Source organism: Acanthopagrus latus, chromosome 7 (genome assembly GCF_904848185.1).
Source record: "Acanthopagrus latus isolate v.2019 chromosome 7, fAcaLat1.1, whole genome shotgun sequence".
NCBI lineage: Eukaryota > Metazoa > Chordata > Actinopteri > Spariformes > Sparidae > Acanthopagrus > Acanthopagrus latus.
In genome coordinates this window covers 1,876,081-1,901,569 of record NC_051045.1, presented here as the reverse complement: position 1 = coordinate 1,901,569, position 25,489 = coordinate 1,876,081, and the positions used below count along the sequence as shown (strand labels likewise).

General features: G+C 43.1%; 2 protein-coding genes across 3 annotated transcripts in view; one reads left to right on the top strand and one right to left on the bottom strand.

Moving 5' to 3' along the window:
- Positions 1-213: 213 nt before the first annotated feature.
- commd7 (COMM domain containing 7) lies at positions 214-7,480 on the bottom strand. Its single transcript, XM_037104411.1, has 9 exons — positions 7,293-7,480; positions 5,827-5,880; positions 5,487-5,589; positions 4,516-4,572; positions 4,286-4,323; positions 3,640-3,730; positions 2,231-2,280; positions 2,073-2,121; positions 214-520 (listed from the first exon to the last, which is right to left on the bottom strand). Exons 1-9 carry the CDS (start codon positions 7,371-7,373, stop codon positions 444-446), a joined length of 600 nt encoding a protein of 199 aa, XP_036960306.1. The 5' UTR covers positions 7,374-7,480; the 3' UTR covers positions 214-443.
- A 1,606-nt stretch (positions 7,481-9,086) lies between these two features.
- dnmt3bb.1 (DNA (cytosine-5-)-methyltransferase 3 beta, duplicate b.1) overlaps positions 9,087-25,489 on the top strand; it is a 38,282-nt gene continuing 21,879 nt past the window's right edge. The window contains exons 1-2 of one of the 2 annotated variants that reach the window (XM_037104409.1): positions 9,087-9,376; positions 17,016-17,124. In XM_037104409.1, the coding sequence (XP_036960304.1) occupies positions 9,369-9,376; positions 17,016-17,124 (117 nt within the window). In that variant the 5' untranslated portion in view covers positions 9,087-9,368. The remainder of the gene's footprint in view (positions 9,377-17,015; positions 17,125-25,489) is intronic. The other variant, XM_037104410.1, reaches the window with a different exon arrangement.

The window sequence follows — 25,489 nt, the reverse complement described above, 5'->3', positions numbered from 1 at the left end:
GGCTGAGGTGAAGCTTCTCTCTGCATTTTAATGTTTGTTTTGGATTAAAATGTCTCCACAGTTCCGTCTCAACAACAGACAGAAAGATGTCAGACCTGCTCCTCAAACAAACACTTTTCCTGTGATCACCGAGGAAGACACACACACACACACACGACTGCGGCTTCTATTCCCACATAAATCAACGCTGTGAGAAGACGCAGACCGCGGTTGTTTTCATTTCATTCATTTTTATTAGCAGATTTCCGTATAAACGTCTGGCAGTAAATAAATTGTATCTCGTGTTGAGCTTCAGTCGCTGGGAGGCCGTCAGAGCCACACACAGACTCAGAATGACGTAACACATACCACACACTGCCCTGCAGCTACAGCCTGACATGAAAACACACACACTCTCTCTTACATTCACACACACACACACACACACACACACACACACACACTCAGCTGAAACACTCCATGCTGGCCTTAGCTCTTTCCATCTCGTGCAGGAAGTTGTAAAACTGAGGGAGCGTCAGCTCTGGATGAGAAGAGGAGAGAAAACAGGAAGCAGTCAGCAGATAAACAGACTGAGATTAACTCATTATGACTCTCTCACACAACCACACAAGAAATAAAATGTCAGTTTTATGACTTTCTTTCACACTTTGGAATAATCAACCTGTGGTACATCATGTTTCATGAGTTTGGTCGCTCCAGATTTACAACCCTGATTCCCCAAGAAGTCGTGACGCTGTGTCAAACTAATCTAAACAAACACAAGATATTTAATGTTCAGACTGATAAACTTTACTGTCCTTATTTTAGTAAATATATATCTTTTTAAAGACCTTGAAGGGCAACATGGCACCATGTATGAGCTCTTTATTAAACTGGTCACAGAGTCGCTTACAATGATCCAAGTTCACCAGGAAACTCTACATTTGGGAGAACTGCTTTCAGATTCGATGCTCCAAACTCAACAATTTTACAAAGTACAGTTGAACTTGATACAGTTAAACCTGCAGGTCAGTTTAAGACTTTTATTTCAAACAGCATTTAAATTAAACTGTCATCAACTACGTGCTTCCCTGTATGTTTGTCTGCCATTTATATGATACGCACCTCAGTTTTATTTGTGTTTTGTCACGTTCGTCTGCAGTTTCTAATCATTTTCAAAAACTTTTCTCCTTTTTATTTGTCTTCTGTCATATTGCTTCTTATCTGTTATCATTTGTATGTGCTCATTCTGTTTGTTTGCTCTGTGATTGTGTTCATTGGTTCTGTTTGTTAACACCTGTTCTGTTTGAATGAATGAATGAATGAATGAATGAATGAATGAATCTGGTCTTCATGTTTGCAACACACAAAGTGGAAAGAACCAAAGCATTCCAACTTTTTTGGGATCAGGGTTGTAGATCCAAAGTGTGATTGTGACAATATTTGCTGTTAGATAAAATGTGTTTTCCAGCACTGACCACCAGAGAGCTCACTCAAAAAGGGTCACTTCACTCAAACTAACATGTTTTAGCACTAGCTGTAGTTTGCATGCGGCTGCACAACATGGTCAGAAAGTGATACTGTGACTATCTGCTGTCAATGATTTTTCGAGATTTAAATAAGGGTTGAATGAATGGAGACATAATAAACCAATAACAGGCATTAATTGTGCAGTTTTAGCACAAAAACAACTCATGTTGATCTCCTGGTAACCTCTGAATCATCATCTGCATCATGTGACTCTGCAGCCGCATGTCAGACTGAAGACAGAGAAAGTAAATTACAGTCTCCATGTCGGCGGGTCAGACTGTACATTCCTGCTGATTATAAATATCTCTGCTGCTTGTGTTCAGCGACTCAGCAGCAGTTTGGGGTAATGTACGAAAAAAGAAGTGTTTGGTCTTTTTCAAATATTTGAACAACTTCAGCTGCGCTTCGTATCTGATGCTCCGAGTATGAAACTCTTCTGACACGTGACTTCCAGTATTAAAGCAGCCGTTGGAGGAGGACTTTACCACATACAATAAATTACGTGAACACATAATTAAAGGTTTTCTGTCTGTTTGTGTCAGTAACGGCACACAGTCACTCACCCATGTAGACGTTTTCTGTGGAATTCCCCTTTCTGACCACCAGCTTCAACTGCAGGAGGACAAAGTTTGAGTTCAACACAACTGAACAAGTGTGTGTGTGTGTGTGTGTGTGTGTGTGTGTGTGTGTGTTTGTGTGTGTGTGTGTTTGGCTTTAATACCTGCAGGAAGATGTTACCCATTTTCTGTACTTCACTGGTGCCGACTGTCACTGTGGAGGTCAGAAACGACAACGATCATCAGTCAAACGAGAACACCTGATCGTTCTTCTACTTTCTTCTGTTTATTTTAAGAAAGACTATTTTAGAAATAAACGCTTCACTGATAGTTTCCCAAAGATCCACTGTCAGATATTTGTGGGGATATAATGTTATATAAATAAAAAAGTGAAATCTGTTTGAATCACATGTTCGAAAAGAACCAAATCAGTATAATCTATATTATTTTTTCCTCAAGTTGCATTAATCTTTTTAGTTCCTGTCATCTGTCTACTGATAGCTGTCAAATAAAGACATTAAAGAAGCACAGTTGTGTAACCCTGAGGTGTTAAAATTGCCTTTTTGGATGTTATGTTCCGAACATTTTAAATTCTAAATTATTTACATCCATCCTGTCAATCAGCTGAGGAGTTACAACATCTAGCAGACGCTTTTGTCCAAAGCGACTCACATTAATTCCTACATTCACACACTGATGGCGGTGGCTGCCATGTAAGGTGCCGACCAGCACATCAGGAGCAGTTTGGGGTTCAGTATCTTGTCCAAGGACACTTTGACATGCAGACCAGGGGAACTGAAGCAACAACCTTCTGATAACAAGATGCTGGCTCTACCCCTGAGCCACAGCTGCCATCAAACACAACATAAAAACAAAACTGTTTATCCTGCAAGTGTTCCAAACTCCACAGAAATCCTTTAAATGCTCCACGAGTACCATAATGTGTGATGCAGTGGTGGAGGAATACTACACCTTAGAAATACTCTGTTACAAGTAGATGTCATCGCAGTCAGCTGATTGACAGTGACCTGATCTGATCTGAATAAAATGTGCAAAAAGACCTTTTTGTGGCCTTCACACACACTCAGTGTTTATCTGAGATGGTCCACTTGAATCCCAGCCGGTGAGAGCGAACATGCAGAGACGCGACCCGTCAGCCGGTCTGAAGGTGATTAACATGTCACTGACTGTACACTCACAGAGAGAACATGTATGAGTGCAGCTCTTCAGACACTCCCTGTCCACTCCTGTATGAAGATCGGCTCACCACTAGCTTAGCATACTGCTAATCACTCTCCTGCCCAGTGGTTTAGCATTTCTTTTATCTGTGAGCCTTAAGAGGTCATTAGGCCGTATGAATAAACACTGAGGCCTGATAGAGACACATCAGAGGCGTTTCAATGAAGCCAAAACAAAGTGTTAAAGGACGGACGCTGTGCTAACGACCGTGTTAGACTGCAGCCTCTGTGCTGATGAATATGAACTGTCAGAGTGAGAGGAGACACGACTGCAGCCGTCCTCCCGCTGTGATCAGACTACGATTCTCTAAATGTCTTGTTTTGCTTCGTCTTACCTCCAAACTTCCACTCCATGTCGACCAGCTGGTTCACCATCAGAGTCTGTCTGACAGCGAGTCTGGACAGCGCTGCGTAGTGCTCGCCCCACTGCAAGTACAGATAATAATGTCACAGACTGCATAAAACAAATAACACCTGGTATAAAAAGAAGAGACGGTTCACACCAAAACCACCAACACATATTGTTCCTCTAACCAGTTGTGTTATTTATCCATCTAGACTGCTCCGATGTGAGTTTCAGAGTCCTGGAGTTAGAAAAAACTAGATGTCACTCAGCTTGTGGAGCTCAAAGCGTCAAGTAAATTCATTTAAAGACGTAACAACAACGTCTCCTTCCAGAAACTGGATAACACTTTCTTCTGCATGGCCACACAGAAAGAAAATAGTTCCTACATTTTAATTTTTTATTTTTCTGCTTTGAGCACCACAAGTTAAGTGAGTCAGGAGCGACAGTGAGAGGAAAAATATGGATTTTTTATTTTTCAAGGACATCAAGGACGGTTTTCTGAATGTTAATAACTACATTTTTTTTATCAGTGAAGGTGCCTGAAAGCCCCAAACTGTCTCATATGACGTCTTCTAATGGCCGTGAACGAGTAGTGTAGTGTGCAACATGTAATATGGTCATTTATGGAGCGTTACCTGCTGTGAAAATTGAGCTGCCTTGTCTTCGTTAAGTCCTGAAGAATCAGCAGATTGAACAGGTTTGGTGTCATGAGTAAAACCATCACAGTAACAAGGAATAGAAATGCTGCTCGTGGGAATTAGCTGCCACCTTTTCAACCCGACAGGTTTATAGGAGAACAATATCCAGCAGCTATACTTAACCCCAGTTAATAATCGAGTGTGCGGTGATGGACACGGATGTGTACCTAACGTGACGAGGTCTTCTTTGATCTGCTCGGCTGTCAGGTTTTTCTTCAGGGCTCCTGAAGGAGAAAAGAGGCGTATCGCTGTCACCCAGGCGGAATAAAGCTTCCTGCAGCTGAAGCTTTTCTGACACTTTATAGATGAACCTTCAGGAGGAGTTGGGTTGAGCCATGTGGGAAAACTCAAAACCAGTGGTTAGTGTTATATCGTGTCGTGTTGTGTCAAGACCTCGAGAGCAGAAAATGTTCCAGTGATGTCAAACTAAATTTTTTGGCTCCTTCAGAGACAAAAGAGTGAGGAATCTGTTTCTGGATCCTCTAATCTGCACTGATCTACAACCACAAATACACTTTGCCTTCCTTGCTGAGAGTTTAATGTGAACATCACATGTTTGTGTACTAAATATGAACCTACAGCCAGCAGCCCGTTAGCTTAGCTTAGCATTACGATCTAGGGCAGGGGGAACAGTTAGCATGGCTCTGTCCTCTAGTTAAAAAAGCTCTGTGAAAGCTTTGTAAAGGTTTTATTCTATCAAACAGCAGGTACAGGTGAGCTGTTTCTGTCTGCATCCAGTCTTTGAGCTAAACTAAACAAACATAAGCTAAATACTTAGCATAGATATATTGATCTTTTCATCAGACTTCAAAACAGAAAGCAAGTTAGATTATTTACCTAAATGTCAAAATATTTCCTCAAGACTTATCTGCTTGAGGACTGAATGACACACCTGTGCTCCCCACCTGCAACAATGAATGTTAAGGTTCAGGTGAGTTTTCCAGTGGTGCATTCTGGGTCGTGTAGGAGATCAATAACTGAAGCAGAAGTAGATGAGACCGGCAGAGTAACAGAGGAGCAACCAGAACAAAATTACATTACCACCAAATTATCTGAATCTAATTGTTGATTTTGTTTTTCTCAGTCCAAATTAATCAACTGTTCGATGTGTGTGTGTGTGTGTGTGTGTGTTTCCCACCCTGTGGCACCAGCAGGACGCTCTTCATCAGGTTCCTCAGAGGACCGGCACTCATCCCATGTTCCCCTGCAAACTCACTGAGCTGCTGCATGAACCTCTCCGTCTACACACACACACACACACACACACACACACACACACGTACACACACAGACAGGCGCACAGCACCACAAATGCATGCATTCATTTGCACACACACACAATAGGACAGGCAATGTTTTACCTCGGTTCAGTTATCAAGGCTAATCACTGAGTCCAAAGTCCCATTAACATCTAAATTGTGTGTGTGTGTGTGTGTGCGTGTGTGTGTGTGTGTGTGTGTGTGTGTGTGTGTGTTCACCTCTTTAGGCTCCAGCAAGAACTGGAACAGAATTTCAGTCAGACGAAGAAATTGCTGCAGCGAAAAAAGAGTGAAAAAACAAAAATGAAAGTCTTGTTAAAGAGCAAAACTGAGGTTTTCTTTCGTCTGTTTTAAAAACAAGGAAGAGTACAACATTTTATATTATTCTAATATCTATCTACCAGCTGAAATATACACATCTTTGTACTGATTCCTCAGATTGGGTTCATAAAGTAACAGAGGATGATTCATAGTTTCAACAGTAAACTTCACTTGGAATTTAATAATCAGTTACCTCAATCATCTGTTTCTGCATTACACACCAATACTAATATATTTGTGGCTGGACAAACTATCAGTCAGGCTCTAAAATCATGTTTTACACTTGCAGTATATAAACAAATGATTAGATTAGATTAGAAGGGTTTTTAGATGCACAAATCACAGCGACCAGTGTGACTTCAGAGTCGTCATTTCATTTTTACTTTAATTTCAGGATTATAAGTGAGTGTAAGAGCTGTTTTTAGTTGATATAATAGAGCCAGTCTCATAAATTGGCTGATTTTTACACTGAAAAATGTCCTGCTCCATCTTGGTCATGTTCTTGATGAGGGTTAAAAATGTTGTTTTTCAATTGATTAATTAGTTGTTTTGTCTATAAAATGATCAGTATTTCCCAAGATGGCATCTTCAAATAACTCATTCAGTCCACAACCAAAAGATCGTCAGTTTACGGTCACAGAGGAGGAAAGAAACCAGAAAATATTCACAGCTGAGACGCTGAAATCAGAGAACTGGAGTTTTCTTTTCCTAAAACAATTTGACAGCTAATCGATCGATTGTTGCAGTTTAAGAATTACGATCAGCTGACATGTTATTAGCTATTGATTTTATAATCTCTCAAATATTAGTATCAGTATTGTTCTTAAACAAATCTGTACATACAATTTGATACATTTTACAATGAAAATTTAACTTTAATGACTTTAAATGTCCTTAAAATCAGCTGTGGGTATTTTAGTGTTCATGTTGTGTTAGTTGTGTACTTTAAATTGAACTTTACTGTATTATAATGTATAACACACAGTCACAGTTTATTTAGAGTATTTATTGTATGATACATGAGAACTTACAGGACACATGTGGACTGTAAGTTTTGTCTTATTGATCCAGAGTGAATATTGATCAGCTGCTGTCACATGACTGTCACTGTCCACTGGTGCGTTCACTGACAGCTCTCTAAAATCAGATGAATCCCGCATTTTCACGACCACGCGTCCTTTAACTGAACTTTACAGCCTCAGAAACTATGGCAGCTGTTCAAACTTAAGCTCGAAGCACAATTAAAGTTAGTTAATTGAACTAGTTGAGCTCAGACAAGCAGTTCATTTAGCTAAACTGACGCTTTTTTCCGATTAGCCGTCTGAACAACAACCCCGGTTCGAGGTAAATCGCGGTCCATTTACCTGCTCGTTGAATTTGTTGAGGTTCTGGAAGTCGGTGCTGACAGAGTCCGGTAAAACATTTTTAGTGAAGTGAAGCTGCATCTTTTCTAATCAGCAGTTTCTCTGAAAAAACAACAAACTGCTCTGCTCCGCTCTGCAGTCCACTTCCGGGTTCTTCACTGCGCATGCGTTCAGAGTGAGCCGCTCCTGCAGCAGCTGGAGGCAGAAATCCAGATGTTGGATCATAAAACTGTGATTTACATGATGAACAACCAATCAAAACTGTCAATATGAGATTATTAGATGTTGTTTATTTCACTTTAATGTTTAGTTGACAGAAAATGTTTCAATAAATGATTCAAATTAGCCCTGAAAGAAAAGACTTTTCAGAATAAAAGCACTTAAATAAATGAAGGTAATTCGGTTATAAACACTAATATCAGTACTTCATTACTTACTTAGTGATCAAGTCTTTCAACAACGGCACTGACTTAAGTCCTGCCAGGAGCAAAAATGTGGTCTGCAGGGAGTTTAAAACTGTAGAAGCCAAATGTATTTAAACCTCAAAAAACAAATTCTAGTGAGCCACAACAACAGACCACAGATACATTAGTGAGGAAAACTCAGGAATCCTTACAGACAGCAACTCATTTTGTGTGAGTTCTCACTGTGTTCTGTTTAAAAACAAGATACAAGCTACTTCAGCTGTTTATGAGAACGCTGCAACACTTACTCTCCGGAAATGTTTAGAAATCTGTTTAGAAATCCTCAGAAATGTTTCTCCTCTCATGTGCAGAACTTGCCTTAAAAACATCACGATTTTAAGTTTTCCTCAGTATGAAAATAAGTCATTGATGGCCGTCTGTATATACCTGAGTACACTGCAAACAGGAGGCCGTAAAAACTGATTCAGCGAAGCTTTTATGGAACATACTTGTTATTTTCTTTTTTGTTGTTGTTGTTTTTTACATTTTAAATCAAGTCTCCAGCTGCTTCAGTTGTTTAGCAGAATGCTGCAACACTGTTTTGCAGTGAAGCTCCAGAAATGTTTTGTGGACCATGAATCTTCATCTGACTTTCCCTCAACAGGAAGGTGAGGAGATAATGTCTCTCACGTGCAGAACTTGCCTTAGAAACATTACGTTTTTAGGTTTTCTTCAGTATTACAGTAACCCAGTGATGACTGTCTGAATCTGCATGAATACACTGCAAACAGGAGGTGCTAACAGCTAATTCAGCAACGTTTTAAAACAAGTCTCCAGCTGCTGCAGTTGTTTAGCAGAATGCTGCAACAGCTGTTTTGCAGTGAGGCTCCAGAAATGTCTTGTTGAAAACTTCACCTGACTTTCAGTCATCACAGAGGGAGGAGATGATGACTGGATTTTTAATTTTAGGATAAACTTTTCCTTTAAACACAATACTTAAAACCTACTGTCATCCATCTCTCTACTTCTTCCTGTAAGAAACAGTTGTGTCAACTGGTCGGCTCCTGTAGTTTCTGTTCAGCTGCAGCGCGTCTCACCTCCCTCTGGACAAAAAGGGGAAAGTCTGTGTGTTTTTCTAGGGAAATATGGTGAAGCGAGGTTGACTCAGACTGGGAGGTGAGAGAAAGAGAGAGAGAGAGAGAGAGAGAGAGAGAGAGAGGGTGGAGGTGGAGGTGGAGAGGTGGAGAAAGTAGTTCCTGCTCACTTTTATTAACCCCCACAGGCAGAAAATGGGAGTTGACTTTCTCACCTGGGAAACACTCGAGCGACCAATCTGCTCCCATCTGCCCCCGCGGGGAGGACTATAGAAGGGCCGACCCGCAGCCAAGTTCACGCAGTGTACAGCGGGACACACACGCACAGAGCACGCGAGAGAGAGAGAGAGAGAGAGAGAGAGAGAGAGAGAGAGAGAGAGAGAGAGAGAGATCTGCAGCAGCATGCTCCGACAGAGTGAACACCTCCTGCTTGAGGACTAGACGGACCTGCTCCCTGCTTCCAGCTCCGACACTCGCTTTTCACCTCTTTTCACTCCATTCCTCCTCAAACTCGACTCTCCGGACACCGACTCACCTTCTCCTCACTTCCCTGCCGTGGATGAGTGCAACAAGCGTGGATGGTTATGTAAGTTTTTTCCCGGGGGAGGGCGGTTTTTCTTTTTTCTTTTTTTTTTTCTGTCCTGTTTGAGCTGAGTAATTAAAAGAGCCGCAAGAGTGAAACTTTTACGCACACGTTCGTGTTTTACGCACACAAACAAAACTCACAGTGTTGCGTTTGTGTGGAGGCAGACTTGTTGTTTCTGGTGCTTTTAGTTTATTTCATCATGCACTTGTTTAGTTTGGTGTGTCTGTGTGTGTGTGTTTGTGCCCATGTGCACGACAAACACCGAGCTGCATGTAGATGTGCTGACAAGAAAAATCTCAACAGTCATCCTCGTCATCGTGCAGGCGTCCACATCGTGTCGTGTCGGGTTTGTAGAGCAGTTATTATCGTGTTCTTACAATAATCTGATGCCTAGAGTCACAGTTTGGAGTAGTTTCATCTCTTTCTGTCATCACTTTGGACTCAACTTTGCTCCTGGTGCAGAGTTTTCATTTCTGTGCCTTTGGAGCTTAAAACTGTTTGAACAGTGATTTTGTTGTTTTTTTTAATCGCTCCTGCAGGTTGTGTGGTTGGATCTGGTTTGACTTGCAGGATTACTCCTAATTGCATTTCGTTTCTTTCGTTGCACGTCGTGGTTTCCTGGTTTTGAACGCGCTCCAGGGCTTGAACATGTCGCTGCTGCTCATGGCACCCTCGTTGTGTTTCTAATGAACAGAGCCGTTGTAGGCAGGACATCCAAAAACAAACAAATAAAAAAAAAAAACCCAGATGTACCAGACACGACTAATGAAAGCTGTCTCTCATTTGGAGAGAGTTCAGCAGAGGAGCCACGCGGTGGATGGTGAAGGGGAGGAGTCACCTGGGAGTGAAGTACAGTGAAGGAGCGTTAATTCACAGGAATGTTGACATCATTCAGGTGGTTGGATAACACACAGACCTCCTCCCCCCTGCACGGCCCAACAACCCTATCAGGGTTTTATGGGAACTTATTTTTAGCTCATAAAAGAGTTTATTTAGAGAAATATCTTTAAAATCAATAAAAATGCAGAGGGACTTCTGAACAGGCAGACATTTTGACTCCTCACAGCAGGTAAAGCACATGAGACTGAAGAGTGAAAAACTTTATTTACATCCAAAACATTAAAACAACTTAATTAAAAACGAGTGAGCTCAGTCTTCGGCCGATTTAGTCGACTTTGCAAAAATTGCGCTGAGACTCGACGCCTTAAACTGAGAAGATGAAACTGAACACGTCCAGTCGTACAAACTGAAACAGATGCTCAAAATCATTAGTTCACAGAATAACTTATAGAAGTTACATAAAATAAGATTAATCTCTAACAAACTGTTCATATCTTAGCTGTCAGGTTCAAAGACTGAAGACAGTAATAATCTTTATCATGGTGAGTGATGTCTTCAGCTTTTATATCAGCTGGCATGAAGTTTCAGTCAAAAAGAAATCTTCTCAGGAGAGTCTTTACTCTCATGCAACATTGCATGCTGGGAAGTCCTCATAATATTAAGTTATATGTGCTTAACATGATCATTGTGCTGCATATTTCATCTGATTAGTGCAACGACTTATTTGATTTTCAGGCAGAAGGGTTTCACAGTGGTTATCTCAGCAGTTTAATTTAAACTAAATCTGTCACTTTTCTTCTTTTAACTCTTATTGTTTCAACAAATGTTCAGTTTTTGTTTACAGCTGATATACAAACGACTGTCGCCAGTTCATTTATGTTCATTTATGATCCAGATCTCCACCCAGGATTAGCTAGGTGAATAGGAAGAGCTCCAACACGACCTCTCCTCATCCAAATACCTGACAGAAACATCTTGTATGGACAGTTTTTAGATTTCTGACACGTAATGTGACTAAGTAATGTGACCGTGCTCGCGCTTCAGGGGCGAGAACTTAACTGCAGTCAGCTGAATATCTCCGCTCAGTTGATGTTTCTGATGAGTGTGTGTGTGTGTGTGTTAGTGTGCACTGATCCTGAGATCACATCTGTGGATTCAACTGAAACAACTTACTACGAGATAAATGAGTCACACGATGATGTTAATGAGACGATGAGTCCTTTTATCACGTCAATGTAAATCTGACTTGTGTCATGTTAGATCATTTCATTCACTTACAAATGGAGTTGAAACGTTGAGTCGATCTGCAGAAGATAGTGAAATGTTGCTGTGTGTGATGGTGAAGTCAGCGTTGGCGTTGTGTTTGGCTGTCGGGTGTTCTGATGGCACTCAGGTGTTTTATGTTTACTATAATAGTTGCTGCTTGCAGAGCCACAAATGCCTGAAATCCATATTTTCTTGACTTTGTCCGAAGTGTAAAAAAAGTTTGTTTGTGTGTCATAACTGCTGAAGTTGGTGAAATGAGAGTGTTTGTCCAGAGTTGGTGGTGAGCGAGTGTCTGATTCGCCACACTCAGTTTGAACTCTTTATGTTTTACAGCCAGACTTATTTCACACTGTAATCTCCTAATTGCTCACTTGTCAAAATAACGTGCAATGCCAAGATCTTTTTTGGAAGAAGTTCAATCAGCTTGAACCACAGGAACCTTTAGGCTCCTCTCGGCTGACAGTAACACTGCCGCAGAATTTATTGTCAAGTGTGAGGAGAACTTAGGCCGGACGTTTACAGCTCGTAGTGGTCGTTAAAAGATCGTGATGAAGGAATTTAAGACACGATTAATATTGTAGCTGCTCCTACAGCTGCTCAGGGTTTTGAGCTGGATGCATTTGAAGAAGAATATATTGTGGCGACTATGACGGGAGTATAAAGGGGAGCCGGATGATGATGAGTGTCTGTGAGAACGCCTGTGAAACGTGTTTTGTCGGCCGTATGTCTGCCTTTGCTTTGGGACGCTGCTGTGGGATGTTGTTGAGCAACAGAGAGCAGCAGAGATGAGATCTAATCCAAGCTAGCATCGCTCTGCTTCCCTCAACAGAAAGCCAACGAGATGTTTCAATTAGTGTTTGGATAACTGCAGAAAATGAGCTTTTTCAGGTTCACGACACTCGCAGACTGATCTCTCTCTGCGCAGACCAACAGCACTTTACACAGATTTATGATGCGCAAATGAAATCTCAGGCTAACTTTTGGCTAACTGCATCACGATCACATGACTTCAGCGTCACCGATGCTAAGTGCTAACAGCTAACAACCTCTGTAGTCACATCCAGCTGCTCAGAAAGCTCCCCTCTGTCGAGCCACGCAAGGTTTCTGTCCTCGTCTTCGACAGTTAACTGAATGTCTTTTGGGTTGTGGATAGAAACACGACCTCTGATGACGTGATCCTGGGCTTTGAGGAGCACCGATTGACATTTCACAACATTATCTGACATTTTATAGATCAGACAACTCATCAGATCAATTGAGAAACTATCGGAGAGATTAATCAACAGTGAAAATGTCACCGATACCAAATCCTGATGAGTCGTCACTGGTATTTTTTATAGTTGCACTGGTAAACAATTACCAGGATGCATCCCAGCACACTTTGTCTACGACTTTATTTATTGTGCATCGCTGAGATTCTCAGTTACTCTTCTCTCTTCTTGTGTCACCAAATGTTTCATTCAGCCGCAAAACTTTCAGTTCAATTTCCCAATTTCACAGAGTTAAAACGAGCTTCGGTGCATTGATGTCGTAACAGAACGCTGGTAAATTTCATCGTCCAGAAACATTATTACAAGTAATTTAATCTTCAGCAGTCTTGACGGTTGCTGTGGGTCCCGGCTGCTGAGTGGACGGTTGGCTGTGCGAGCCCGTGTTCCCTCCAGTCTGTACAATAGGCAACAAAGTAGACAGTGTATAAAGTGTAGGGCCTCGATCGGAGCTGGAAGGGGCCATAAAGTACATGACAGACAAGGAATGCAGCCCCCAGAGAGAGACCCTGAGGAGCTGACCCCCCCTCACACACACACACATTCATGTTCATACCCTTTGGGGAGTGAACAATCCCCTCTTGCAATGCGGTCCCTAATCTCCAGCCACCAGACACAACTTTGATGTGAAGCCCACCCCCTTGTCCTCCGTGTCCCCCTTTCCCTGGGCCCCTCACTCACTCTCTGCCCTCCATCCTTCCTCAGTTCTTCTAATTCATTCTCGCCCACCACCTCTCGCTCTGTCTGTAAAGACGGAGCCACGTTTCTGCAGAGACCCGCGTTTCGAGCGCCTTAATGCAAGAAAGGGATGCCGAGCGCCCGACTGGACGCCCGCGAAGCGATCGCCCGGGTTCGTGCAGCACGTACAGAATTTGCGCTTGAGTTATATTTGTTTGTGCTGCAATCACACGTGTCATAAATCAGAGCTGTCATCAGAAACAGAAAGTCAGCATGGGGCCTTTTTTTGGCGCTGCTCGTCGTGTGTAGGTGAAAGGTCGGAGGCGTGGGGAGTCGACTTCCTGTTTGAGCGGTGAACTCATTCACCTGCGTGTTGGAGGGAGAGTCCCGCACGGATTCAGACGTGTTGATGTCAGGAGACGGAGTTTATCTGCCCCTGCACACTTTGACTCACACCGAGACACAAGCCCGTCACGTGCCACATGTATGTAAAGAGAGTCATGTGTCACACTAGAATCTTTCCTCCTCCTCATGCTGCTGCTGAAGGTTCCCCTGTGTAGTGGGACTGTAAGAAATGAGGGGTAAAATCCAGAATCCCTGATCTGTAAAACTCATGTTTCTGTGGTTGTTTTGGGGATTTTTTTTTGTTACACACACAAACAAACACCAGACTCATCTGCATTTTCGCGCTCCATGTTCTTTATTCACTCTTTTGATTTAGGCGGCTGGTTGTCTTCTGTTAAACTTTAAACAGACGTATCCTCCACTCTGACGTGACATCCAGCCAGTTTTGTGGATCGACTTTAAGAAAGTTTATCAGTTTGTTTAGGAAGCCTTGCCAGTTTTTATCTAATCTTACAACCAGTCTGGCAGCTCACCAATTTCATGAGTGTGAGAAAAGACGATGCTCGGTGGATTTTGTAATGCTGGATGCTGAGAATTTTTCCCAGAGGTGATTAATGTTCGAGTTTCTTTTTTGTTTAAAACCAATAAAAGTTCCTTTTAACTGGTGATGAATTTATCTCTTTATGATTTACAAAAGTAAAGACTGTCAGCTACCAGATTGGATTCAGACTTAATCTGAGTCGAATAAATCATGGGAAGTGTGTTTCATGCTGACGATGGATTGAGGAGAGACTCTGTCGTCTGTTGGTGCGACACTTAAACTACATTTACTTTACTTTTTTCCCGCTGATGTTCAAAAAACACAAATTAAAAGTTCCTTATTGCGGCTGAAATCATTTAGTTTAGAAAATGAGTGAAAAATAAGTCAACATCCGACATGGTGACTTCAGAACAGCCCAAAATCCAAATACACAGTTTACAATTCCATTTTTAATGCCTTTGTGTTCTCTGACCAGCAAAAGGCAGGAAACATTGTGATGTGATCTACTATTTATAAGTGCATAATGAATAATTTATTAACTTATCAATCACTTAATCAATCTTTAGTTTATACAGCGCCACATTCACAACAAAAGTCACCTCATGACACTAAACAAAAAGTGTTGATTAATGAACCAACACAAGAAGAAAACTGCCTCCAACAGGAAGAAACCTCGAGCAGAACCGACTGAAGGCGGCTGCAAAAAGCACAATTAACCATCGAAATAAAGTATTAATCCTAATAAAGAAAAGTTCAGTTTAGCATGACATAATGGGTAATTATTAATAACACTTACTAATGTTAATAAGCATCTAATAAAGACATAAACAGTCTCATTACCATAAAAACTAAAGCTTTTTACATGGACCTTAACTTAACATAACTTCAGTATGTAGAATCAGAACCTGGTCAAGTTCAAAATGGTTCCCCTCAACCCAAAATCAAGCTCCTGTCTAAAGTGTGTCAGTTACGTTTCTACAGTGCAGTTTGTGACGTTGTGTTGGACTTTATTTGTTTGTTGTCTCAGTTCCGTGTTGGGATCATCTACAGTATCGTTCTCTCACACGGCGAGAGCTGCGATTAAATGACGCCCTGATACAGAGCTGCACTTTCAGAACTGAATTAATTATATAGCTTTACGCATTTTCCTGCTGACTCGGGCCGTTTTCAGCGCGTTTTCTCTCTCCGTGTTATTATCAGTTTGTTTTTGTGTCTCCAGGCGGATTAAAGTCGGTGAAAGTAAGACTGACACGAGGTCTACCTGAGGTCTGCAGGTCGCTCTGCACGGGCTTGTTCCACAGAGCTGTTGACCTGTCACCTCCCTGAAATTTAAACCTAAACACACACACACACACACACACACACACACACACACACACAACCTCACAATTACATATGCACTCACACATTTGCAGCAGCGTGGCGTCTCCGAAGAATGACGACACACAAAATGCAGAAGATTTGCATATATAATGCAAGTACTAACACATACACCTTCACCTGTTAAGTAACTCACGCACACACACACACACACACACACACACACACACACACACACACACACACACACACACACACACACACACTGACAGACCTGTGTATCTGTTTACCTCAGGTTTGTTTGGGCATGTAGGATCTGCTGCTACTCACTCATGGAGGCCGGCGTTCTCCTCTCCTCTCCTCCTCTCCTCTCCTCCTCTCCTCTCTCCTCTCCTCTACTCTCTCCTCTCCTCCTCTCCTCGCCTCCTCTCCTCTCCTCTCCTCTCTCCTCTCCTCCTCTCCTCTCCTCTCCTCTCCTCTCCTCTCTCCTCTCCTCCTCTCCTCTCCTCCTCCTCTCCTCCCTTCCTCTCTCCTCTCCTCCTCTCCTCTCCTCCTCTACTCTCCTCCTCTCCTCCTCTGCTCTCCTCTCCTCTCTCCTCCTCTCCTCTCCTCCTCTCCTCTCCTCCTCTCCTCTCCTCTCCTCCTCTCCTCTACTCTCTCCTCTCCTCCTCTCCTCTCCTCCTCTCCTCTCCTCCTCTCCTCTCCCTCTCTCTTTCTTTTCCTGCCTCTACATATTTAACAGTCTATTTCTTACCTTCGCTCTTGTACAAGCAGCGGCCGCAGAGTTTCTGATGCACAAACCGATTATTCGTCAGAAGGTTTTTTCAGTGAAAGACGGACAAATCTGAAGGAAAGAAGTTCTGATGTGTTAAAGGCCAACAATTAGTAGATCAATCGATTAGTCGATCTAAACAGAATTAATTGTAAAGATTCCAGCTGGTTCAAGTTTCTTAAATGTGACGATTTGCTGCTTTTCTTTCAGTTTTGTCAGTTTGGGTTTTGGGGCTGTTGGTCGTCACCCTGTGATCTAGTGAATATGATTCACATTTTCTTTCACAAGTTTGACATCTAATAGACTGAAACGATCAGCAGATCAATCGATAATGACTCAGCTGACCTTCAGTACTGCGTGATTGATGCACTCAAAGACAGAATCAAACCCGAATAAAAAGACACAACAGTAGAATAAAAAAACGACAAAACAGCAACAAAACAATCATATTCATGTTGGATAAGTTGTTCGTCCTGATGGGCCGTTTATCCAGCAGCGATCACCTCAGATTGATCTGTTGAACTTTTAGTAATGATGTTGACTGAGTTGTTGGTGCAGCAGTGAAACTGGAAGCAAACCGTTTAATTTTTGTGTATTTTGTCTCCTCAGGTTTGAAAAGGAGTCAGGACAGACACTGGACCAGTCGACCGCCACAGCGATGCCTTCCAACAAATACTCTGCTGCTATCATGGAGGAGAGCAACAACATGGCCGCCACCGTGAGTCTCCCACACACACACACACGCACACACACACACACTTACACACACACACACACAGGTTTCACAACAGGCAGGAGAGGTCACAGTGGGCTCCTTTCCTTTGTGACTTTGGAAATAATAAAAGTCAAAGTGAAAACATTTACAAAAACCACAGCCCTCTCATTTACACACACACACACACACACACACACACACACACACACACAGAGCCACTCCCCGTAACTCCTCTCTGCCAGCTGTGGTTTCAAAGAGTGTGTGTGTGTCAATGCCAGGGCAGATGCCCGGACAAGAGCGCCAGCATGTTATACGAGTCTAATTGAGAATGCATGTTGGCTGTGAGGGTGTATGCATGTGCCACACACACACACACACTGACACACACACACACACTGATACACACACAGCTGCATCTACACAAAGAGGAAATGCAGGATAGAAAGAGAGGATGGAGGATGGCAGCAGCGAAGGAGAGAGGGAGGAAGGAGGCGAGAACATTAGGATTCACGGAAGGATGGAGGACATTAGAGCGGCGGCACACTGGAGTCTTTATGTTCTCGTCCAATGGGCTCGCTTCAAGTGTTCACACACACACACATACATACACACACACACACACACACATACACACAAACACACACACACACACACAGACATACACACAAACACACACATACACACAAACACAAACACAGACACACATTTCCTGATTGACACACTCTGCAGAAACTTTCTCAACCTGTACACACACTTTGTTTCACATGTACCAACACACACACACACCGACACACTGTCACGCTTTCATTACGTGCAGAGCCACCCACACACACACACACACACACACACACTCACAGAGTTAATGGGGCTCCTGTTGTCCGTTACCACTTCTTCCTCTTTCTCTGTCTCGTATATCACTCCGTCTGAGAGGGACACTTCCTTCCTTCCCTTCACCATCTGCTGTTCTCGCTCTTCGTTCTCTCATTTGTTATCTTCTTCTTCTTCTTCTTCTTCTTCTTCTTCTTCTGTCTGTTTGTCCTTCCCTCTCCTCTTCTGTCTGCTCTTCGTCTCCATGCAAACCGTCTGATCACGCGTGGCATGACGACTGGAGTCTGGAGGTATTAACTTCAAGTTTAGGCAGCGTGACGCCGGGCGCGCCGTTACTTATCGCTCTGCAGATCGCAGGCTGAAGTTTTTGCACTTGAGGTGACATGATCTGCTGGGTGATTTTATCCAGAGCACTTCCTGTGAGAGCAGCGCAGTTCTCACAAGTCGTGTTGCTCTACCTGTTCAGCTGTCAGTCCGACGGGTCGAGTGTGACGGTACCAGCATGCAGCGCAGGTGCAGGATCCAGGAACGAGTGGATTACAGCAGAAAGATGAAAACTAAACAACTTATAAATATTCAGGTTCAAAGTTCACAAAGTTCAGTGTAACTCTTCTTGAGTTTAGCCTTGTAGGCCGCTCGGCAGCCATGTTGGAAGACCAGGACTTCACTGTCAGTGTTCACCGGGATGTAAAAACTGTGATCACCTGTTAAATCTGTTCAAAACAACTTAACAAGTTCTAGAACTTTTCCCCAAGAAGTTCGTCTGCAGCTCGGTTGAACCTGTTGTGAGTCTCATCTGTTCGCTCACGTCAGCGCGTCAACACGACGTTCTCATCTGTTTCCCTGCTCGGCTGTGACGACGCACACAAATGGCTTCAGGTCGTCTTTTTTCTGGCCTGACGGACGTTTATCTTGAAAATGCTTCACGTGGTTTGTCTCCTCTCGCTGGTTTAAAGCTGCTTCGACAGCAAGGCTCCTGTTGAGAATCCCAGTTTGAGCTAGAAAATCTGATCTCAGTGCTGTTAAAGGAGTGAAACTGCTGGTTGTGTTAATTATTGATTATTGTTGTGAAGCGTCTTGGGTCTCGGAGGAAATATATCAACCCAGGAACAGATTCTGACACAACACCGAACGTTCTCCATCTTGTGATTGTCCGTCTGTTCACCTTGGTTTCTGTCGCTCTCCCTCTTCTTCTCCTTCTTCACCTCCTCCATCGGCGGCTTCTTCTTTTGCAGCGTAGAGTTTCCGCAGTGATTAACGCTGTTCCTCCATCCGTTGTTATCTGGGGATAACGACCGGGGAAAACAGCGCCTCTTCCTGTCTCGGCGGACTCGCTTCCTCTCTGCTGTATTTTGTCCCTCATTTTTCCACAAACGTGGTGAAAGCAGAGTTTACAACACAACAGAGAGTTGTCTTCTGCTTGTTTAAACACCTGTGGACGCTTCATTTCCTGTTGATGATCAGGTGATTCGATCAAAAGCTGCAGGAGCTTCAATTTCAATCAATCATAGATAAATTACATCAAGTCACTAGTTAAACTTTATTACCTACAAGCTGAAATAAGAAGGTGAACATTTAAAGACTTGTTCAACTACATGAATGTTGTAGAGATGTTTTGAACCCTGAGTTGAACAGATCAGGTATCATCCACTTCAGCGCTGGATTTAAAGTGGAAGCAGTTATTACATCTGAGCTGCTGCCGTCCCAGATGTAGCAGTTGATGACACATTAGCGTATTATTCCACAGTGATACACCTCAACACCTTTAATCCTGTTTAATCTCAGATGACAGACCAACAGCGTGACATTTAAAGAAAAAAAAACAAAACAGAGCTGACACGTTGGTATGTGTGTCCGGGCTGAGTTTGGTTTTCTGCCAAATCAACCAAAAAAAACAAAAAAACACTCTATTTTAGAAAATTGTTGGTTTTTCACTGAGCTTTGGATTCGCGGGAAGGTGTTTAGCACTCTGGAGTGGTTTTTGGGGTCACAGAGGACACATTCTTAGTCGGAGCAGCGGCCCGAGGGCAGAGCGAGAAAACTGGACGGCGTCAGCAGACTGTCTGTGGGCGAATTAAAGAAAATACAACTTTATACTGTAGCTTAACGAGAACTCTGCCGTCCCTGGGCCTCCACAAACACACTTGCTGTTGCACAGTAGTTGTGCAAATAGACTTTTTTTTTTTAATCAGATTTTTTTCAGACAAAGCTGAAGCAGAAAGAATCTGGATATCTGATCATCCCATTGTCCCTGTTTTGAAACTACAGGAGGTCAAATATTCAAGAGGTTACAGAGCGAAACACAAACTGACAGAGAAACAAAGTCCGACACGACTCTGACTTCACAGGAGTCAAAGGATACGACTGCAGTCATTTCGCTGAGGGGGAAAAATGGAAGTTAATTGTGTGCATCTTTAAATTAATGCAACTGTAAAGAGTCTCAAACAAGGTAATGAAAACTGAACTTCACGCTTCATTCCACCCTGTAAACGACGTGACCTCGTCTTTGAGTTGAGACTTGCAGCATCGCGGACCAAAATGACCAGAGGCAGAAATTTTAAAAGCACTCGTGGGTGTTTTGTTGTTTTTACCTCGCAGGTCTTTTGTTACACTCTGTTGCACTCGGGCGTTTTTGGGGTTTTTTTTGGATCAGTCCTGTTCAGATGTTAGCCGTGGACCTGCGCTGCTAATCATTTAAGCCTCGCTAAGATGTTTTGACAGCGCCGTCAGAGCGCCGCGGGGCACGCTGCCGCTCAGAGAGGAATGTGTGTGTGTGACGTCGGCGCCAGGCTTCACACACCGCTTTACCGCACAGATGCATGTTGAACACACTTGACTCGGAGGCAGTGGATGTAAAAGTAGTTGTAGTGATCGTCGTTGTTGTTGCGGTATTTGTGTCATAAAAGAGAGTAAAAGGGGGAGACAGAGTGGAGGGGAGGATCATTTGTGCTACTTTAATGCTTCATTGGGCATGACTGCCAGCAGCAGGGAGGAGGAGGAGGAGGAGGAGGAGGAGGAGGAGTGATGCATATCCAGGAAGGCAGGTTAATGAAGGATAATAACAATAATAGTCTAAACAGCTACCTGGCCGACATCACCGTTTTCCATTCACGTCTCATAACTAGAATGAAACATTTCACAAATCACACTGGAAGAGTTGAACTGACGCTGAACACTGCCAGCAACCACCGAGGAGGAGGAGGAGGAGGAGGAGGTCAGAGACTGGAAGTATAAAACAAACTGAACTTATTTTAGCAGCTTTCTATTTTGTCTTCTGCTTCTACTTTCCAAGAAGTTTGGAGCAGCACCGTGTCGTCTGCTGCTGTCAGAGTTTCCTCCCTCGGTGTTTACAGAAGACGACCTGAGGAGAGGAAAGGTTTAAACGTGACGGAGGCGGGAGCATCTATAATCACCACAGTGCCTCATCTATAATTTATCTCGAGACAGATCCTTAGCTTGTTTATATCAGTCCTGTGGGAGTGAAGATTTTATAGTTCTTTGACTTGTAGAAGGAGAAATCGCTGTTCCTCGTACATCAGTCACTGAAGTCGATTCGTGTCAGCTGCTTTCACACGATCTGTGTGATCATTTAGTTGTTGTACTTCTTCCACATTAACAGCGTAGTGTTTGAGGAAAACCTTCATGTGTTTCCTGTTTGCTGTCTCTGAAAAGAGGATTAAAACTTGTCTCCTGTCTGTTGGAAGCAGCTCGTGTGAATCTGCTGCACCTATAAATCTCACAAACCAATGTTATATAATGTTTTTTAAGCTTTACATTTAGATCTAAGTGTGTACGGAGGGTTATATGTCAGTGAGGAAGTTACAGTCTGGTACACAACCATCCAGAAAGCCTCCAACTTGCACTTTTGTTGAGAAATATATAATTTCCAGCCTTTTCCCCGGCTCAGAGTTAGCAGTTGGAGCAGGAAGGCGGCGTGAGATTAGCAGAGATTATGGGTGGAGACGGATGGAGGCGCCCTCAGGTGTTTTCTTGTCTTTCCTCTTGTCCGTCTGTTTGGACGGCTCGGGAGGTGAGTTATGGGTCGAGTAAAAACCTGAAGATGCAAATCAGGTTCACACACACACACACACGGCCTCCAGGTGTGAATGTGTGTGTCCTCCTCTCTGCTTCCTGTCTGCTGTGATGAATGAATGATTGTTCTGCCTCACAGACGTTTATCTTCATCATTTTTCTTGTCCTCTCTTTGCGTGCGTCCAGATTTGACAAACGTTTGGAAGGATCTTTAACCAACTTTGCTCTTTAGAGGTAATCCGAGCTGGTTCGAGTCTGTTTACTTTGCAGTCAAACTCGTTTGTTAGGGGTTCAGATTCACAGGCAGAAACAGCAGCCGGCTGATGTTTCCTCAGATAACGCGACCTGCGGATCGGTCGTCACGTCCTCTCACCTGACACGGTTGTTATCGCTCTGTTTTTTCTGGTACATTACATCTCATAAATGTATTGTTTTGTTTGTTTTTATGATATTTTATCAGAACTGGTTCTTCAAGCTGTGATTTGTGCCTCTGAGGCCGGCGGGTAGCAGAGAAGACGCCGTCGTTTAGAGTCATAAATCATTTAATGTTCAGACGTTTACTTTCACTGGAGGTGTGTTTTCTATTATTTGCTGCTGAGTTTGTGGCCTTTGACATCCAGCAACAAACATGATGGAACAACCAAGCAAACAAGTTTCAACAGGCGACAGACATCTTGGTTTTTTTTTGTTTTTTTTTGTCTGCTTCCTTCTTCTCCTTAACAACGAAACCAAACGGCACAGAAACTCGACCCTTTGAAAACTTGATTTGCTTGTTTAACGGATAATTTCACCCCGAAATATCTACAGGACAAGAGAACGAGACACATTTTGGGTGATGGAACAAGTGAGTGTTTTGATTAAAAAAAGAAATGTTCACCCAAAACTGAAGAATCCAGTCATCGTGTCCTCCCTCGATGCTGATGGAAAGTCAGGTGAAGTTTCGTAGTCGGAGTCGAAGCATTCAGACGACGGGGAGAATCCGGGTCTCTTGAAGCCCTCAGATCCCCGAATTGATTTGAAAAGAGGTTAAAAACCGTCACTGTGGCAGCCGAGGTCAGATAATTCACTTTTAAGTGGGTGTGCAAGTGTGGGCTGTCTGGATAAATGCGAGGAGCTGTGTGGAGCCATTCGTTGCTCTTCGGTTGTTTTGTCTCCAGCTGCTTCAGTTGTTCAGCAGAATATTGTCTTTTTGTCTTGTGGACTACGACACTTCACCTGACTTCCCATCAGCGTCGAGGGAGGAGAGGATGAGTGGATTTTTCATTTTTGGCCGACTTGTTTTGGTACTTCATCCTCGCTTCTTCATGGTTTGGCTGTCTGTCTGTAGCTGTGTAGCACACGTCTTCCCTGTCGATCAAGAAGTCAGGAGGCCTTGAAACATAAAACTACTGAAAGTCACTGACGGACCGACGAAACAACAGCCTCCATCAGCTGTCTGGAAATATAACAATTCGTCATCCTTTTAACATTATTCTAACACTATTTCCACAGTTGATCTGAACATTTTATCTGAAACAGCTGGAGCGATCAGTCAGTCTGAGCGAAACAGCTTCTTAAGTGTTTTCAAGAAATCAACAGATAAAACGACAGTGAACATAATAAGATGCAGCCGTGATCTGTAGATCCTCCGTGTTTCCTCGCCCCACGTCGTCCTGCAGAAGCGTGTTTTCTCTGCCCGACCTTTGGACTGTTTGCAAGCAGCCGCTGTGGTGCAGACATCAGCAGGGAAAACCCCGCTGGAGTTCATATCAGAAGCCTTTTACTGGTGGTTTGGTGGTTTTCCTGGACGGCTGCCAGGTGCGTCGCTACATGAGAGAGCAACAGGAAGTTGCTGAAATGAGCCTGAAGGTCAGTGTGTCTGTCACATGTTCTGTTTTAATGTGTTAGCTAGAGTAATGGGAGCGTGCTGTGGCAGCCGAGGCCAATAAAGTACAGCTGTGCTGCAGGGATTCAGATTTCCTCCAGCTGCGATCTCTCTCTCAGGACCGTTAAGTATCCGACAGGACGCGAAGGTCGTGTCCTCGGAAATGTACTTGTCGAAGTTCATTTCTCCGAGAGGAGGTGCAGCGCTCCCGTTTCAAATTCAATGCTTATTAAGAGACATTGAGAAAAGTTCAGCTTCTTTAGACCGAATAACATCCTCAGTGTGAGCGAGTTAAGAAGCTGAGAGCGCTTTAATAAACACACACTGCTCTGATTTTCTCCGGGGTTCAGTTCCCTGCCATCAGAATATTTGATTTGCGGGGAAATCACGCGCTAAACTAAACTAACGTCACAGTTTCAGCCCTGTTTTCACTGAAGCCGGTTACTGAACAGATCCTCCTGCACACAGTAGTCGTAACACGATCGAAACATCTGCGACGGCTCGTACAAACAGCTGTTGCTCTCTCATCTCTCTCTCCACCTCCTTCATCACTCGTTCCTGCTGTTAACAACCCTCCGCTCGCTCCTCGCCTCCGTTCACCTCCAGCACCTCCTCCTGCTGTCCGTCCTCCGTTCCTGACATATGACAAGAACACACACGGGTTGTTTTCTTTCTTTTTTCTGCCTGTGGGGGAAGTTTGTAGTAGCTGAGAGGTTGCTGGTGTGATTCCTGGTGTGTCCAAAGAAGCAACTGTGGGTTGATAGTAGTAAAGGGAGTTACAGGTTGCAGGTTTATGCTTCCAACTGTGAGTTTAGTTAAAGGACTAAAATGATAAATCAATCTGGCAATAGATAATTATTCAGTGGTAATTTTTGTTTGTAATTAAGAATCCCAAAATATCATCTGGTTCCAGCTCGACAAGGAAAAAGATTTACTGCATTTCTCGAGTTTGGATGAAAGGGAACTGAATATATTTGTATTTTGGGTTGTTGAAGACAACATCTGGTCAGATGTGGTATTTTTTTTTTTACTAGAATCTGACTTACGAGTCAAACCTTCGTGTAAAAGCATAATTACGATGAAAGAGGCACTTTTAAGATTTACTGTATTTTCGTTTTCAGCTCAAACTCATTTTCAGTGGGAGTGCTACGGGCACTTTTACGATCGCATCAAAATCTGTATTTTTAAAACAGTAAGAAGTCTCGACACAACATGAAACTTTGCTGGTAGCATCACCAGGGTCTCTACACATGAACACCAGCACTGACAACATTGTTTGTGTGCACAGAGTTACTAAAAAGAAAGTTTTTGAACAGCTCATGTTAGCAGCAGCTTGTTCCGCTCGCCGCCGTCCTGCCAGTGGAGAAGAGTCGACCTCAGAGTGAGACGTAACCTGGAGGACAGTTAAGGTGGAACAACTGCAACAACTATCCACACCAGATCTCACGTGACTTTTCAGTAACGACAAAACAACGAATTATCCACATTTATATGGAACTAAGCTTTAGGAGCGTTCCACCTTTTGGTGAGAGTTTCATTTTCAGGGATCAGTGTCAAAAAATGTTTGTGTTAAAGGTTAAAATCCACCATCAGGTGTTTTTTTTCCCCTGGCTAATGTGCTGCGTCTTAAAGACTATTGTCAGA